The following is an 18698-nucleotide window of genomic DNA, read 5'->3' on the forward strand; positions in this document are numbered from 1 at the left end:
AAACTAATACCACAGGAAGCTTTAAAAAATGGTTTAAGCTCACTAGTAATAGCTGAAACAGAGATTCCCAGCACATCATAGGCATACAGTATAAAAGATGCATGTGCTTATACGCAGCGTCACAGGCAATTCTGCTGCTAAAGAGCTACATCACTGGATGCTAATACAGGTGGACCATAAAGAGGAAGGTTGTTTAGAGCTCTGATTCCAGCCTTGTAATTAGGCTGGCACATACAAACCCTTGCAGGGGCTGTGCCAGCCTCCACTGAGCTCTGCGCAGCTCGAGGTCAAGCTCTCCACCACGTAGGTGTAACAGGAGGATACAGCCCAAGCCCAGCCCACAGGCATTAGGTGTTTTCACCCCAAACCAAATAAGTGCAAACCACATACTTCTACTAGGCTTTCCCATGATCTGAATGGAGCGCAGTTCCCTTTACCTATACATCATCAGAAAGTTGAGTGCTGGATGGCGGTTTCTACCTCAATTAGGTTAGGTCCCCTTCAGGGTGCATTCGGATTTCAACCCAAATTTGTGGCTTTGGTCCAGATTCATTCTGTGGTTTGGCTTAAAAATCAAAATAAGGTTTAGAGGCAGCAACCTTCACAGAGCTTCCTCCAGTCCCAGAGCAGTGCAGCCCTGATGTAAATGAATGAGAAAAATGGACCTGGCTTGGGAATCAGCTGCGGGACAGGCAAATGATATTTGAGGACTCCTCCAGGACTGGTTTTCATACAGCCTGTGCCTGATAAAGGCATTTAAAACAAATTGAGGATCAAATACTGCACAAAAAGTGAATGCCTGCGCCAGAGGACAGACTAGACAGCGACCAACCGGCCCCACACAAACATGACACTGCCTTGACAGCCCGGTGTAAAATGCAAAAGCCACATATTATTTGGTTTAAGCCTTGAACATACAGATAAAAGCAAAACCTAGAATAAATTAGTGATGGCTTATTAAAGGCCAAGAATTGGAAGCTTATGGTTTGATTTTACAGGAGTTGTCTCCTGGAGGATAAGCCAGCAGGGCATGAGGAGAGGAGAGAAAGGGAGTTCAGGGCTTGATCTGGAAGTGGAGTGGACGGGTACTGCTAAAACATACATGACAAGGTGGGTTTTTTTTCCCCTAAGATCATCTTGCTTCATTGTCTCCTCCCTTCTCCACTCCCCATTATCAACATTCAATACACCCCCGAGTTTTCTTGAGCAGGTTTGCTGCGCTCATTAAAATACTGTGAGCACCTACGGGCTGTAATGAGCGCTCATTAAACTCTGGTAAGTGCCAGGACTGTCCTGTGGAGTTGAACAGACTCAGGTTCTGGGAGGAGAGCTCAGGGGTGGGATGATACTGGAAACACTACATTTTTTCCACAAGAACAGAATCACAAACTTTCTCCTCCTTTTTTGCTCTGCAAGCACTGGGGTAACTCAGACCTGCTAAGCCACGGACATTGCTTACTGACTGCTCGAATCATTCCCCCGCCCCAGAAGGGCTCTTAGCTCCTCTTATCAGAATAGGAACAAATTAAAGATTTTTCCATATTTGCATCTCCTCATTTGAGAATTTTCCTACATTTGTTATGTAGAGATAAAAGTCTGCCTCTAAAAATTTACTTAGCGAAGTGGTTTTCTCAGCCTCAGGGAACAGAGCAGGAGGGATTGCAGAGCAGGATCCAAGGCAGCTGGCGAGGCTGCAGGAGCAGCAGATGAGGAGAGGAATGGGTGCATACTGGGGCAAGGATCACATTTTACATGCCCTGTTCTTATATTTATTTCCAGTTGGCTGTGTCAGAGACATGCACCATGACTAGTGTGACCATGCCTATAACCATAAAGCAGTTCCCACTGCAAGATTCAGTGCTACCGTCTATGTTTTTATCACCAAAAGCTCTCCATTGCCTATTAACATTAGAAGATCTGAATTAACTAAAACCATATACAAATACACTTTACTCTGGACTAATTCCCAGAGAGTCACAAGGGTAAGTGATTATTTAAGGCAACTGAATCAGACAAGACCTTGAAGATCAGTGCATCCCCAAAAAAGCCAGTCTGTACCTTAGTGGGACAGAGAGAGCTGCTGGAAGGGGGAGGTTTCTGGAAGTATTCCTAGGAAATGGCTCTTCTGCAGATAGCCTGCAAAATGCAATGCATCAGGAGTAGGTTATGATGGAGAAAGGAGCAAAGAAATTCACCTAGCTTCCCAAGCAGCTTGTAGAGAGCAGACTGACCACCACCAAATAGCAGAAAGCATGGGACTGACATGCCAAGGTTATGTTATTCTAAAGAAATAAAGCTGCATTCCTGAAAAGTAGGAATCTGAAATCCTATTATTTTGTGCTTGGGCACATACCACTTGGGCATGGGCACCCATACCACTGCCTGAACAATCAGCATATGACCAAGTCTTCCATCACCTCAGAAATATCTCCTTTATAACTACATTCACCTAAAGACCACCATTCATCACAAAATATGTATTGAAATGGCACCAATTTCCCAAGATTAAATAACTGGTTTGGTTAAATATTAATTGCTCCAGTTTGGCTCACTCTTCATCACCCACTCACATGAGCTTTTTGTGGATTACAGTTTCATAATTGCTTGCTCCCTAAGCACACACATATTGCCATCTTCTGCACACCTTGACAGCATCCCGGTTAGAGAAAATGAATGCCACGTGTTCCCTTGACACAGCATTTTGTCTGCTGGATACAGTAAGTCAGAGATTGTTTACTCAACTTCTCATGGCCCATTAATGACATAATGTTGGACACAGCTGTTCAGACCAAAGCAGAGAAACAAATGTTGAGAGATTTCAAACATGCTGCTCACATCAGAGCCTGGCTGGGAAAGTCCTTGAAAGTGGTCTAGGGGAATTTAGCCTTACAGCTCTCTAATGAAGTAAATCCAGGATTAAAGTCTCAAACTTAGTTTCTTCCAAGGACTCAAATGATCTTAATATAATTCCATCTGACCAAGGTGGCAGTGACTGCTTTGAAAAAGAGAGGACCAATCATTTAATTTTCACTCTTCTTGGTCAAATTATCTACAGAAAAACTAGGACTTCCCACATATAAAGGCTCGCTAGCCCTGGAAGTGGGGTGTGCCTGGTTCATCATCTCCTGACTTTCAGTGTGTTTGAGCAGGAGAGGTGAAGCTCACCCTGTAAAAAGGCAATTCAAGATCAAGGCACCCCTTAAGATCTCAGAAAGAGTATGAGCAGAGTTCAAATGATGCATGGAGCGCTCTGGGCCCAGAAGGCACAATCTGTCCCAGTGCAGTCTACCTCCCAGTACAGCTGCCTAACGTTTTTCTAGGGGTTTTGGAAAGCTAAGCCTGGCCAGGGGGTCTGTGCAGCACAGGAGTGCTGCTGGCTGGGCTGATGTGCACCAGCCACAGCACAACAAGGATAAAGATATGCTCCACTAAATACCACACCTAGAGAGCCACCCTGGAAATTTTATTTTTCTTCATGAAGCTTCTGAAACCACGTCATTATGGAATAACATGAATTTTCCCTAAGAAAAAGGCAAACCAAGTTTCTCGACTTCCCATTCATAGAGAAAAACAGAAAAAGTGTAAGAGAAAGGCTCAAACCCATTCCCACACTCCAGCTCAAAATAACATATTTCATTAATTTTAAAACATTTTGTAATTTAAAATTGGGGGAGGGTGGTGTATACTGTTTACATACATATATGTGTACATACAGCAGGTAGGAGGAACGTGATTTGCAATGCTGAGCTGATTCCTCAGCTGGGCAATATTGCAGACATCTCCAGAAGAAAAAAAAGGATCATTGGGTAAATTTGTTCCTCCCTGTAATAATGGCTATCCAGAGCAACTAAAGCCCTGTTATCAGAGCGATATCTGAAGCCATGCTCAGAGGAAAGACCATCACCCACCCTCATCTTCCCCAGACTTTTCAGGGTAACCCCTACTTACAATTGTGAAGTTCATAACCTTCAGAATCCAGATGGTCATAGCAAGGTTCACCAGGATTAAAATCATTAGGAGCAGCACAAAGAAATAGAGGCATCTCTTCCTCCAGCCATAAATCCCCACTTTGTATACCTGGGGTCCTTCTGAGGTCTGCATGGTGCTCCGGTGCGCGTACTGTTCCTGAGGCATCTGAAACGATCACAAAGAAATAACCACGTGTATTAAGCAGCAAAAGAAAGCCAATGATAAAAACTGCTTGTGTCTGTGCCTCTTACAGGGTTTTGGTTTTGCTTTTTCAGAGTTTGCCAGCTGAGCAGCGTCTCTTTCAGTATCTTTGTTCTGCACTATTTTTCTTTCTGCTTACTGTATGCAGCAACATACCAAAAGACAATTTTATGTGTTTAATGCATATATACATATATTTATAAACACACGTAACACACTGTCTAAAGTATCCTATGGAGATCACTCTCAAGTGCCTGTTCACTGCCCCAGGTTTTGCAAGGCAGGCACTCCAGGGCCTCTAAGGATCCTGAGGGGAAAATTTTGCATGCGTTTGGTAAAAGCAGTTGAGTTCAGCAGTTTGTTTTGAAGATGTAATATTACTTCTTAGAGGCTCTAATTTAAACAAACAACCAACCACAAAATCCTCAAATAAAATCATTCCTTCCAGCCAAAGAAAAAAGTAAAGGGGAAATGTTAGCTTTCTCCCTTCCTGCACCCCAATCTTTCTTAACCAAGTAAACCTAAAGCACAAGGTTCTCCACGTCCTGGAGCTGCCACGTCCCTAACAAATTATCTCCAAATGCCTCTGCTGGTTTAATAAGGCTTCTGATAGCCTGGGTGGGCATGTCACACTAGAACAACACCAGGGGCCATCCAAGGAAGAGAAAATTGGTGATGAGGAAAGCAGTGTGGCAGCATCCCCAGGAAGAATTTGCTTTCCTGTCCTCTGTGGTGAGCACCATCCTCCCTCTTACACCCTGGTACCCGGCTGGCTCTGAGCAGTCAGGGATGTGGCTGTCCCCACTGTCGATGGAAAGAGACGGGTGCTTTTGAATGGCATTGCAACCGGCTGAGACGGGGGTCCAGAGCACAGCCACCGCACAACGGTTGTGTGTGTACGAGGGTGTGATGCTGGCCACATGAATGAAAGTAGTCACACTTTCACAGGCTTCCCCAGGAATCAGCTTCTTACATTTTCAGCCTTTTTTGACGCACAGACTGAGGATATCTTATAATCTCTAATAACACATAGTTTGCTGAATGTTTTCCATTTTAGACTCGAGACAGATAAGAAGCCACCAGACACGTTCTTGCACTACTGATTCAACACCACGGGCTTCTTCCTTAGGGTATTTGGCATCAACGTCTGTATTCAGTGAATTACAAAATTCACATAACAGGAGGAAACAGTGCGAGTTCCTCTCTGTAGGAGGGCAGAATGAGGCAATGGTAGAAATTAGATGCTCACTGACAGCAGCTTATGTTTGTTTACCATTAGTTTCCTGTTTTTTCTTTACTTTTTTGCTAACAGCTTCATACACTAGCATCTAATAAAATACAATATGTTGCAGATCCCATGACAGGCCGATGCAAGGCAAGTTTCTTCATGTTATAACTTTTATTCCAGTAGCATTGCACCAGGGATAAAGTTAACACTTCATCTTTGCTGCTCCAACGCTGAAGCCCACACACTTGAGGCAAGGTCTGCCTGAAGAACTGGTTACTCTTTTTTTACCTTTCACTGCTGCAAAGTTGCAAAGACTTGTGTTTTCTAACGCTGCCTGGTGTTGTCACTTGTGGTGCAGGGCATCAGCCACCTCTCCCCTCCTCTATGAGCCCTTACCCAGGCAGAAACACAGTCTCATGTGCTAAATAAATCCATTCAGGTACTACATTCCTCTCAGATCAGAGGCACTGACATCTCTCCTGATATGGACCCATAAAGCAAAGCCAACTTAGCAGCATATTCATGAAGGCTGCGTTTAGCCAGGGAGACTGGTGTGCCCCCCCACCTCCTTCTCTGATATCAGCAGCTGTGTTAACCCCCAACACTCAAAATTATGACAGTGGCTGAAAACAGGAAGATTTTTAAAAATCATAACAAATGAGGTACTCCTATCATCTTCCTTTCAGGTTTCTGAACCATGGCATCTTTTTCCCCTTATATGCTTGAAGCCTACAGTTCACCAAGGAGAAAACCCAGGTCAGACTTGTGCGAGTGGGGTGCTGCAGAGGACACCTTCAAGAAGAGACCCTGGGCACCAGCGCTGCCCATCTGCGGGCAGCTGCCAGGCTGAGTTCCCTCCTTTCCAACGAAGGTGCTGTGTGTGCTTGCTAAACTAAAACTAGAACAAGGCGAGCTTCAGCCAGCCTGTCCACGCCTCCAAGCCTGCCTGCTTTTTCCAGTTTTCTCAGCTGGTCTAAAAAAAGGATCTCACATCCCCCCACCAACCATACCTCATTTACAACCTCAGCCTACCCCAGCCTCAGCTTGTGCCGTGAAGACCTGCAACGTCAATCAGTGCAGATGGTCACATGCTCTTCGGAAGAGCCAACAGCTCATGGCAAATAAGCCTGTTCTTGTTACGTACCGGCTCAGCCAATTTAGCCAACTTGCATTAAAAGTACATCACCAAAGAAAGGTGTGTCTGCATTAAAGAGCAGTTTTCAACAGTGTACATGGGCTCACCACAAATCACTTCTGCTGTCCAGACCAAGTAGGTTCTCTACCTCTATACTGCAAAGCCACCCAAAGCCAGGAAGACACGTAGCTTATACCAAGGGGGAGCAAATCAAGCTGGTTACAACAGATCCAGCTCGGTCTGCACCGGTACTTTTGCTCACAGATGCCAAGTCAGCAACTGTGGAGGGCTTTGCAGCACAAAGTTCATCAGAGAGAGGAGCTGGGCCACCAACAAATATATGCATTTGGAGAAAAACAGGTCTTTTTACACCACCACCCTGGCCTGTGCAAAGGGAAAACTTAAACAACAATAAATTACTGAGTTTCCACTACCTGGGGGAAATTATAACCACAACCACAGTACAGTCAAGAATTTTATTGCCTAATATTTTAAGAGGCGATCTTGGAGAACACATATTAAATGCAGCCTCTCCCTTGGAAAAAATGAATTAATTGCATTGCTAACCCTCTCAAACCATGCAAGGGGTTTGACCATTAAGAAACAATATGAAATATTCAGCTCAAAATATATCTTTATTGCAAAACTTGTTTATTCTCTTTATCTCTTTCCTGTTCTCTCTCTTTTTAAAAAAAAAAATTCTTTTTTCTTCACTTGCAGTCTTCAGGATGGAGAAAATGACATCTCCAGCTGGGGCAAAATTTTGCAAGCATCAAAAGAATTGATAGGAACAGAACATAACCACAAAGAGCAACTCGCGTCAAAAAAAAACCTTCATCAAAATCAGGAGCCTGATTTTGAGAATTTCAGTTTCCAATAAAATATTTAGCTCACAGTTGCCCTAATAGAGATAGAGCAACTAAAGTACTACAACATGTATGATGAGCATGACTTAGTAATAGAGCATAAATTTATAACAAGAAAATAACATGGGAATCATAGACCGCATGTTCTCTCCATACAAGCTCTCACACTGCTAAAATTAAAGCTATATATGATTTCTAGCTAGCATCTCTCCCTTGAATTGTGAATACCAAAAGAAAATGCTCATGTCTGTAGCTCTCCAGGAAGAGAAGACAGAACAATGGGCAGAGAGAGCTGAGGTATGTTAAACAAACGAGTAGAACAAGGGCGATCTGCAAGGCAACTACACAAGGAACAAGCTATATCCGCTATCAACGATCTGCTCTGCGTGGGAAGGAAAAGTACGCTAGTCGTAATTTACATTTCGGCAACTTCTCCTGACTCAAACATGAAAAAGGACTAAGGCACCTTCCCCCGCTTCAATTACTGAGCCAAGGGGAAAGGCTGCTAGTTATTTAATAGCTTTTTCTTTCTTCTTCAGGAAAACATTAGGAACAACCATCTAATTTCATAATAGTTGTGAAAAAAATAATACTGAAACAAATACAGAAATTGGAAAGAGCAGCACTCCTTCCAAAAGTCAAATCTGAAAGTCTCTACCTGACATGAGAGGGCTTAAAAACACAGGCACACAGCACTGGAGCACCATCAGCCATGTACAATTCCATTTACAATACAAGAAATGCAGCATGACAAATCTTTGCAGTTTAGCCACAGACAACATTACCATGACTACAAAAGTACAGCCCAGAACCCAGGTAATTCTCCAAGGAATTCTTGCTGCTGTAAAAAAAAAAATAGGTAATAAGTTTTTGCACAAGAGATGTGAGCTAAGTCCTTCTATATGAACGCTGCAAACAGGGCCTGATACAAATTCCAGTCCATTTAGAAAAGCTATTAATCCTTTTCCTTTAGCATACCTTAAAGATATGGTCCATGACAAGAAAGATTGTTTTTTTTTAAGGCCACTGGAAGAGTCATGTCACCACGTCCTCTAATCCACGCAGGCTGCTCGCTGAATACTTTTGGCAAGGAAGCTGCAATACTTTCCTTCAGTAAAGCTGAAACCAGGCTCAGCTGAAAGGCATCACAAATCAGAACTGGCACTGAGCTTCTGAAAATCACATCAGATCCCACCAAATCTTTATCGCATGGCCCTCTCCCTTCCACCACACCCTCCTGCCCTGCAGAAAATTTCTCACTCAGGGCGCAAAACCCAGAGTAACGCTTCATCAGGCAGAAGAAGTGTTTTAAATCCATGAGGATAGATAAACACCCTTCCCTTGCAAACACAGGAGCTGTAACATGCCCTGGCCATGCCTTCTTTGCAGGCTCAATGAGGGCCATGAACAGGGTGAGGCAGAAGAAGAGGAATCAATAATGTTTCTGTGCCACGGGCATTTCTTTGATCAGTGCTTACATGATGTATATTTAGTAATAGAACAATTTTAAGCTGTAAGGGGATGCAACAGGGGAAGGCAGCTTCTCTCTTATGAGACCACTCAAATTTTGCTGCCGAAAATGCCCTAGAGCTCACCGAAACTGCTCACTACAGCACGGACCAAAAGCCCCTAAGCCCTCTGCAGCAGACACGGCATCTCCCCTCCCTGCCCGCTTGAATACAGCTGAGGTGTAACAACTTCATCAGAAAACAAAGAGCATCCGACCCCAGGCTGACCTGTAGCACAGTGACGGGAACACGTTTCTAGAGATGAGAGAGGGGTTCGAATTCCCTTAGGCCTTGGACCTACATCTCCCACCTCTGCCTGCTCTTTGTGTTCATACCACTGACATCCTCTTCTCTTTCTCTGTTTTGAAACAGAAACCTTTTCTTTCGGGCTGAAATGACAGAAAAAAAAAAACCCTAAAAAACCTTCAGAGGTGCTCTCTGCCATATCACTGGAAGGCAATGTACTTGTATTCACCAGCTGTAAAGGCTCTGCAGTTTCATCCTCTTTAATTTCCCTGTCTTTTAAGTGCACACTATCCACTAGGTTCAAAAGAACAGTCATTTCTGGAGCGTGACTGAGAACAAAATTTGGCATGAAGAGTGTTTAGAGCCATTTATCAACAAGACTTTTTGCCTCTCCACTCCCCATAAACTCTCTCTCAAGCTTGACATCCCCAAACCTGTTAATCCACCACCATCATGACGCAAAATTGATTTATGGCCCCACACACGGGTCAGACCACAGCCCAGGTCTCCATAAAAGGATCTGGCTCTGGAAAATGACTTCTCCCTTGCAGCTTGGCTAGCAAGGGCTGAGCATTGGTGAGCAGCCTGAAGGATAAAATACTTGCTGAGGCAGTTAAATCTCACAAATCTTATCTCCAGCACCACCTAAGCCATGAACTTGGGCTCTTCTACCCCGATGGCTGTGACAGTGCATCCTCCACCACTGCCATGGGTGTCCCCAAAGCTGAAATCTTCCCCCCTTGCCTGTCCCTCTGCTTCTGTCAACAGCTCCCATCCCTCCGCATGGGGAACAGCTCTCCCATGAGCTGGGAAACCATAATGAATCAATACCCACTTCTCGGGTATCACCACAACATGATACAGGGCACACAGTGGAAGGAGACATCCCAGGGAGTGTTTTCTCCTTTTCTGACTAGTTTCTATCAATGAGGTGCATCACATGTAGGATTCTTCAAATATCTAGCCTGATTCCAGGAAATATAAGCACATTAACAAGGTTTTCTTGGTCTGCACAGTCCATCGGTGCACGTTCTGCCTGGTCCAGTAAGAAATACCTTTTTTTCCATTCCCACCTCTTGTATCTTGAGGAAGTTGGATTCACTCAGCACAGGCAGCTGGGGAGATCTTGGGGATTCATTTCCTGGTAAAACATCTCTCATACAGATCCCTCAACGCTCCAGGCTATACTGCCCAACTCTAACATCTTGAGAGCTCATGTAATTTCCCCAGTCGCTAGGGCTGACAGCATTTTGACAATAAACATGCTTGAAGATAAGGGCACTGCAAAAGTCTCACTTTATAAACCAGTATCTCCAAGCAGACAGACTGCATGAAAAGTTGAACGTGGGACTTCTGCTCTGCTCTGTCACTGCTCTGCATTCAAGGAGCACTTACAGCAAAACTCTAAACACATTAGAGTTTGCCAGAACAAAACAAAGTAACAGGCAGTTCCATCTCTGAACAGCATCTCCTAAACCAGAAGTGGTATGATATTAGGATGCTGCAAGAGTCTGTGGGCAAAGTGATGTTACTATTGCTTCTCTCCTCTGAGAAGAGGAGAAACATGTCTGTTTTCTTATTTATGAGTGTTTCTTCTAACTTTTAGACTTTTTTTCTTGGTAGTTATTTTGTCTTGATATTTTTCTTTTTCAGAATTAAAGAGGAAATGAAAAGGAAAGTTAATAAGGAAGAAAAAGTTTCTGCAGTGAGCTCTCTCACGTGTTGAGCTAGTCAGCAAAGAATGTCTTTCACAAAATGCCCCACAATTTGTAGCGACAGGTTCACGCTGCATGCAAACATCATACCGGCTTTGCTGCATTCACACGCTGGTTCCTTTGCACCACTCAGATGATGTGAAGCAATCATAAGCCTGTGTCCGTCTGTGCCAAGTTTATAAACGCTCTTTCCCACTGGAGCGTCTCAAAGCAGGATGAACAAATATGAGAACTACACCAAAATAGCCAGCAGCAGGTGTGACTGCAGGAGGCTGAGGGAACAGCAAGAGGGATATGATCAACTGAGCTCGAATCAGAAAGCAAGCTACAGGAGGTGACACTTCCCAGACTTCTGCCCCAGTACACTCTCACCCCACAGTACCAAGAAAAGATACATGGCTTGTAGAAATGTGCAAAGTAGGATCATAATATGGATTTATACGGCTGGAATCCAACCGACACGGCAGAAATTGAGAACTGTGGGCTTGAGCATGTGCCAGGATCCAGAGTACAGTCTCTGCAGTGATTCTGCTCTCACAAGTTAAAACTTGTTCTGCTGCATCTTCTCAGCACCGTCTTCTCTCCACATGATGTGCTTATCTGTTTGTTCATTTGCACGGACTCGCTTGCTTGCTAGTTTGTTCTTGGGAAGGACCAGGAGAAGGAACATACATATTACAGTGTGCTTACAGCTCTCTTATCTGTAGGTTTGCAAGCTCAAGAGACCCTCCAGTTTCACTTTAGATGCATAACATTCTGTCCACACATGCACCTACTCTTCAGTCCTTTTGAACACAAAGCAAAGCTTGAATATTTGACGTGGGTGGAGCTGCAGAAAGGTCAGCTCTGGCAAGGGGAGGCTCAGGAGCAGCTCCCAGAGTCAGGGAGGGAACCACCACCTCCCTCCATCAAATCCAGCCAAGGGCATTGCAAAGAGCCTCCCCTGCCCTGCCCGGACTCATGCCCATGAACCAGTGTCTCCACTGGGGTCCCGTTGAGAGCGGGTAGAACAAACAGCCCAGCTGGGCACTCCCATGATCCAGACTGATCCCATACCTGGAGAAAAACCTGCACTGCTCGTCCCACCCAGACGTGAGGCAGGAGCACCCCTAAATCCAGGTACGGAAGTGCAGCCCTGGCTGCTTCTTGCTAAGATAGACCTATTTCCAGTGTCTTTGTCTCTCTGGCTCTTCAACGCTGACGATCAAATTTGGGAGATGGAATACTGCATGATCAGAGGCAGGAACTTGAATTTTTCTTTTTTCTTTTTTTTTTTTTTTCTTTTCTTTTTTTTTTTAACCAAGCTTATAACTAGCAGAGGAGAAGATAATAGGCTGACTGGGTGCCTAAATTAACAGCTGCTGAGACAAGCAATAGAGCTCCAAGTCTGCAGGGTAAGATAGCAGCCTGTGAAGCTCAAGCAGTCCAGATCATATGAGACCTTCATTTAACACAGCATTTTCACCACAGGTACATTTTCTGAAAAACAAACTTTGAGCTTATCAAGCCTCTTCATTTTCATCATACGGCTCCCTCTTGCACAGCTCATCTCTGTCCTCCTCCTCACTCCCTTCACCCCTATCAGCCTCCAGGAAGCTACAGGACATCCATGTCTATTGGAGGACACCCTTCCCGCACCCCAAACCAGCAAAGTCCTCACTTGGCCCAAGCCAGCCCATTTCATCTGACCATCACTTTCACAGGAAGAAACAGATGCACTGGCAATGAGAAGATGCTCCCAAACACCTTTCTTTCTTTTTTCCCCTTCCATCACACAGAATCTGGTTCCATTGGACTAGGCAACAGTTCCACTAAAGATCCAAATCTGCGGAATTCCACTGTGTCCAGGTAGGGTTTGCTGCCTACCTGAACCTGCAGCCATCCCTTGGAGCACACAGCTGCACCAGCATTACTGGGAGAAAGCTCTGGCCCCATCCCATACTGGATCTGATGCACTTCGGTGGCCAGTCTCACCTTGTCACTGTATTTTTTGGATTGCCAGGCTGCATGACTGTTTGAGCCCTGTACACACAGTCCTGCAGGATGCAGGCAAAGCAAACTGAGGGTCTGCTCCCATGAACCAGCCAGAAACGCTTAGTGCTGTCCCACTGTATAATTTAATATCCTTAATTTATTCCTTGTTGAAAGAAAAAAAAAAACCAACACCGTCATAAAACACGGCTAAAAGGCATTTTCAACACATGAAATAACTTTGCTGTGAAAATCCAAGGAAGAGGCACTGGCAGAGGCAAAGAAGTTTCTGAAGCTCGGCGAGGCGGACTCCTCCTGACACCTCCATCCGCCCCGACGAGCGCGCGGTACCCGCACTCCCAACCACGCGCCTGCCATATAAGGTGCTGATATCGCTGCAAAGGCGAGACAAGCTTTAATGCTGCAACTAAAGGGATGAGAGAGCCTTGCCTAAATCTGGCAGGCTCCTAAAGAAAGAGAGAGAGCTTTTTGTCATAAACGTTTCCTAAGTTATTTGGGGTAAGAAACGCAAATCAGAAGAGAAGTTGCAGATAGAACAGCCCCACAATTAATGTTTTTCCTTCTAATCTGCTCTACGTGGTTTCTGACTGCGCTGTCTGTTGCAGTTTGCTCATGCTTTATAAAATACAGAAAAAAAAATATGCAGAGAAATCACAAGGCAATGATTATTACTGAATTACAGCCTCTCTTCACAAGTTAGCTGTACAGGAATTGCCAAACAACCCCCAGATGAACACACTTTCAACTCATTAAACAACTATAATACAATGCACATATAAACGTATTTATTGTGACTGTATCGCATTTTTTCATCAAAATCGGTAAGTGACACATGGAACAGAGCCAACCTTTTGGTGCCTTCAAGTTACAGACATACTTATTCCCCAAAATGAAAAAGTTGGGAATTATTTGGTTACAGCGTCCACGCAGCCAGGGACGCAGCGCAGGAGTCGCTTTGCCTGCAGAATCACTACCGAAGCAAAGTTAGCCAGCAACCACCACCCAGCCTCAAACTACTCCCATCCCAAATACGCCACAGCTTCCCACTCTCGACTTTTTTTTTTCCCCTGTAAACAACGGTCTGAAAGCACGAAGCCTCTTCGCATGAGCACAAGAGAAGAGCCAGTCCACCCGCCTGCAGCGGGAAGGAGCAGCGCAGCCCTTACCTCTCCCTCGGTGGGCGGACAAACACCCGGAGGGGTGCTGGAGGCTGGGGGGGAGATGCAGCCGCAGCTTTCGGAGCAGCCCGAGGCCTGGCCTGCGCTCACGAGCTGCCCCTGTCAGATTTTCCAACAGCAGAATTGCAGCCAAGTCCCTGCCCATGCCTGAAGAATTTCCTGAACAGCATTCCCCTTCTTTTTCTAACTGCTTTGAAACCACACTGTCTGTACTTCAATAAGGCTTTGTCAGGCCAAGTTACAGCTACTGGGCTGGCTCCAGATAGCAATTGAAAACACATGTGTTTTGCATTAAAAGCCCCCTTCTCTGCGCACGCATTCAGACACAGACACCCCTGTCTGCTCTCAGCCCTGGAGCCTGCATGCCTTGCCTTTGCAGCTCTAAAGCTAGCCATTTCTGCTAAAAAGAATAAAAAGATTACACTGGTGGGGATTTTCTTTGCGAAGAGGAGAAAGAAGGTGGGAGGGATCCCATTCCCGCAGATAACACCTCGCCCTGCCTCGTCATGTTTTGTTAGTATCAGGAGTCACGGGCGCCCAGGTTAACAGGCAGCTTTGCCAAAGCCCAATGAGCAAGGAAACACAGGAACTAAAATTTTGGTTCACCACTACTCTCCCCTTACCGTTGCCTCTGTCTCTTCTAAAAATTGTGAGAAAAGAAAGCATATTTTTAGCATCTCCAGACTTAGTTCAGCGTATCAGAACTGTATCCTAATCTTGACACGTACTCCTGTATCTGCTTATACTAAAAATAATACAACTATTTTTGAGTACTTTCATCCCTCTCTGCTTTCTGGCTGTCCTAACCTTTAAAAATATTTTAAGCACCTTGCATCTCCTTTTAAAGAGCATTAACATTGCTCTGGTGTTGGCTTAAGGAAAAGAAATAGAAGATATAACGTTATACCTTTAATCAGAATGGGTCCCAGTTCTTAATATCTGAAATCATTTCCAGACAGCACCACGGGTCAAGGCAGCAAACGGGGGCTCTGCAGCTCGAGACGCCCTGAGCCTGGCATGTGCCCGTGAAGCGGAGCTGGAGTAGATGTGGAAATGCACATGGATGTCCCCCTTATTCCGCCACGGCTAAGTCCCACCAAAGATGAAACACAGCAGCAGAGTTGTCAAGGTAACAATATAGAAAAGAGACAGTTTAAAGAGAGAGAGTTATATTTTTCCCCTCTTAATGTTCCTTTTCAGAACTGTGCGCTCCTCTTCTACCGGGTTATTCTGTTGCGCAATTTACAGAGGTGCAGCGGCCGGATGAAGTGTTTACAAGAGACAGATGCAGCTGGGGATCAGAAATAACTGAAACCCTTACGTATGGTCTGACCCAGACCTCACCGAAGGCAGGAGGGAGCCTGTTGCCCTCCATGGGCTGTGGGTTAGGGCCACGGCAAGGACCCGTTTATCCGCAGGAAGGCGAGATCTGCCTTTCGCACATCGGCAACGAGATCTTACAGTACCCACGTGGATTGTCTGTAGAGAAAGCCTGCGGTACTTCATCCATCCAACCTGTTTTGAGAATTGCTGTGGTAACACCACGCGTGGCTTTCACATGCACCCTGCCCTTGCTACCAAAAATGCCCTTTTCTGAACTCCTGCAGAGCCACGCCAGTCAGCAAGATTGCCCACACGCCCTGGCAATGCACGCGGGCCAGATTTGGACAACCTGGACCAGCACCTCCATGGACTGCAGTGGGGATGTATGCAGAATATGGTACTATTTTGTGGAAGACAAGATGATATGAAACCACCCGATCGTTCTGCCTCAGCTTTCAAGACTATAAGCCAAGCGAAAGGCATGCACACAAGCCACACACATACAACCACCAGTGATAGCATTTTAGATTTATTTGCACAGCTTGTGGGCAGTCAGTTTGTGCCAGAACAGAAACCACAGACTTTTGGATCGCAAATCAGGAGAGCTATCGATGAAGCTCAGAGAGTCTCCTAAACTGGCTACGACAGCAATGATAATACTCTTTGGGTTGGCAACCAGTAATGGCTGAAACCAACGGCGCCTAAAACTTTTGGAATCTCTTAGTATAAATAAACTGAAACAGAAAAATATAAACTTCAGATTCACATAATTAGATTTTTCGGTTGTACAAGACAATGGAGCATCTGCAGAGCTGTTTGCAAGATGATAGAAGTCCTTGCCTTCTGTCTTAAGTTTCCCCATGGTTTTTGTTCAGCAAACCAGTTACATATGGTGACAGGCAGTAACTTCAGTAGATGGACGTGTGTTTTGAGTTAAACACATGCTTCAGTGCTTTGTGGTCCAGGACTTTGTATGGCAGCCTGGCTCCAGCAGGACCAATAGACAAAGTATTTACCACATGGCACTACGGTGCTTTGAAGTTATTCAGTTCTTTACACAAATATGGTAAAGCAGTGGTTTTCAATTTTTTCTTGTTGTGTGGACCCCTAAATATTTGCCAAAGGTGGTCCATACCCCTGTAATAATTTCACAGGGACAGATTTCTATGTACTTTACATAAAACTCTTCTGTCATTTTTCACAGTTCCTTTGGGAATAGTCCACAGGCCTCCCATACATCTGTGGACCACAGGCTGGAAGCTACTGCTGGAGATAACTTAATCCCTTATTAAAAATGTAAATTATATCTTCTGTTTATGTGCCATACTTTCTATCTTCAGAATATTTATGCGAGCTCGCAGCGTGCTGGCAGGTAGAGACATGGGGAGGTGACAGCATTAATACTGCATTTTTTCCATTGGCATAATTAGTAGGCCAAGTCTATAAATATTTACATTAAAACTGTCAGGCATCACACCAACCTCACTGATAGCTTAAGGGTGTCTTACTGTAAACTGCATTAATGCCTAACTATTTTGTCATCAAGTAACATAAAATGCTCCTTCAAGCTAAGCTACTTTGACTAGGCTGTTTTTATCTCTTTCTCATTTGGATACAGGGTTTAAAGATGCTCCTAGCATCAGAACTGCGGCTCAGGGAATGTTCTGTATTTCTGTTATTGAGTTTCCATTTATATTAGTGCCAGTACCACCAAAAATATATGAACCTTGCAACCGTAAAACTTAAGTTGATGTCGACATAACTATCTGCGTAACTGCCATTATTTCTCAGTACTGGCAGGGTTACGACGATTCAAAAAGCCTACTAGAGCTCTTCGGGAAGATAAAAACAAATTAACCCCCCTCAAAGCTCCAATATCTTTGCAGCTGGAGACTGCAATGTGTTGGGACTTCCGTTTCATGTAGGAGATCCACTCCACCTGTATCCATGAAGTTCTACACCAGGAAATATGAGACCTACAAAAGGGAGGAAGGAAAGTTTCTTCTCTACCATTTATACCCGTCTTGCATTTTGGCACCCAGTATTTTCTAGAAACAGCTGAAAATGATTTAGTATTTACTGCTGACTTAGCAATATTCATAACTAGTTCTGTTTAACTTGTAATATCTATTTGCATACAAAATGAAACTCGTGATTTTGATGCCATACAGATTTCCAGGGACTCACTCAAACATTCCCCAAACCTTCCTAAGAAAATCAGGGCAAAAAAAATATGCAGAAAGAATCAGCATGCAAATGCAGGTGTGTGTGCACCTGGAGTGGAGGAAGAAATCAAAATTAAAATTTTAATATCTGAATAAGATAATTAAGCAATCCCTTGTTCAAGCTTTCCCTCCAACTGACTTTTTTTTTTAATCCATTAAATCTCTTGAAATACCACAACAGAATAAATATAAATGTTCAAATATTTTTAAACTCCCAATTGAAAGAAACCATCTGCCTAATTATTATCATTTTAAATTGCCCTCAGCCTTGGACTCTTGTAACAGATCTCTCACGCATGTGTGTATAAAGGGAGAAACCAAGACTCATTTGAGCTCCATCTCCTTAAACGCAGAATCAAGGTAGCTGATGGATTAGAAAGTTAACTGTTTTTGGTCAGGAACAGTAAGCTGTGCAAAGGCAGCTATTGACAATCCTGACGGATTCGCCCAGCCCTGAGCATCCAGAGAGGATGGAGGTCCATGCAATGAGAAGGGGAGGAGGGGGTTCCCCAAGTTTTTTAGCTAATGGTAGCAGCTGTAGGAGAGGAATGCTTCACTGGAAGGAGAAACCCCATCCCTGTGTGTGTGTGTGTAAGGAGCGAAGGCCTGATTTGATGGCAGGGAGCAAAATCCTATCGAAGTGCTGCAGCCGCGAATGAACGAAGGCTCACAGGCCATCAGGTAATCACACTCAGGGCTTAGATGGGCTTGTTGGACAAGTGAAAAGGAAATGGAAGAAAATGAAAAAGCACTTGTGTGTGTGTGTGTGTGTGTGTGTGTGTGTTCAGCTGTAGGAGCCTGTTGCCACTGTGCCTGGAGAGCAACTGACTGTCTGTGCATGCAACCGTGCGCTGGAAGCAGCCAGACCTGCAGTGCCTGCATCCTCACCCACTGCTCTAGTTTCCTCAGATGAGATAAATATGGCTAAATTCTAGTAAGAAGCTATAAATATAGGACGGCTTATGAGATGCAAGATCTTCTAATTCTCGGAAACTAAAGCCAAAGAGGGGTGGGGCTAGCAGCACTGTGGCCCCACTCTGGCAGACAGGCATTCAAGGATGCTCTGAATTTCACTCAGATGAGAAACTCCAGTAACGACAGAGGTGACCCTG

General features: G+C 44.6%; 1 protein-coding gene across 8 annotated transcripts in view; it reads right to left on the reverse strand.

The window, feature by feature from the left end:
• SGCD (sarcoglycan delta) overlaps positions 1 to 18698 on the reverse strand; it is a 335023-nt gene that overhangs the window by 130198 nt on the left and 186127 nt on the right. For 5 of the 8 annotated variants that reach the window (XM_086758689.1, XM_086758690.1, XM_086758691.1 and 2 more), the window contains one exon: positions 3949 to 4134. In XM_086758689.1, coding sequence (XP_086614815.1) covers positions 3949 to 4134 — 186 coding nt within the window. Of the gene's footprint in view, positions 1 to 3948; positions 4135 to 14026; positions 14083 to 18698 lie in introns of those variants that run through there. The other 3 variants (XM_086758694.1, XM_086758696.1, XM_086758695.1) reach the window with 3 other exon arrangements.

Source organism: Chlamydotis macqueenii, chromosome 14, assembly GCF_036417535.1.
Source record: "Chlamydotis macqueenii isolate bChlMac1 chromosome 14, bChlMac1.mat, whole genome shotgun sequence".
Classification (NCBI taxonomy): Eukaryota; Metazoa; Chordata; class Aves; order Otidiformes; family Otididae; genus Chlamydotis; species Chlamydotis macqueenii.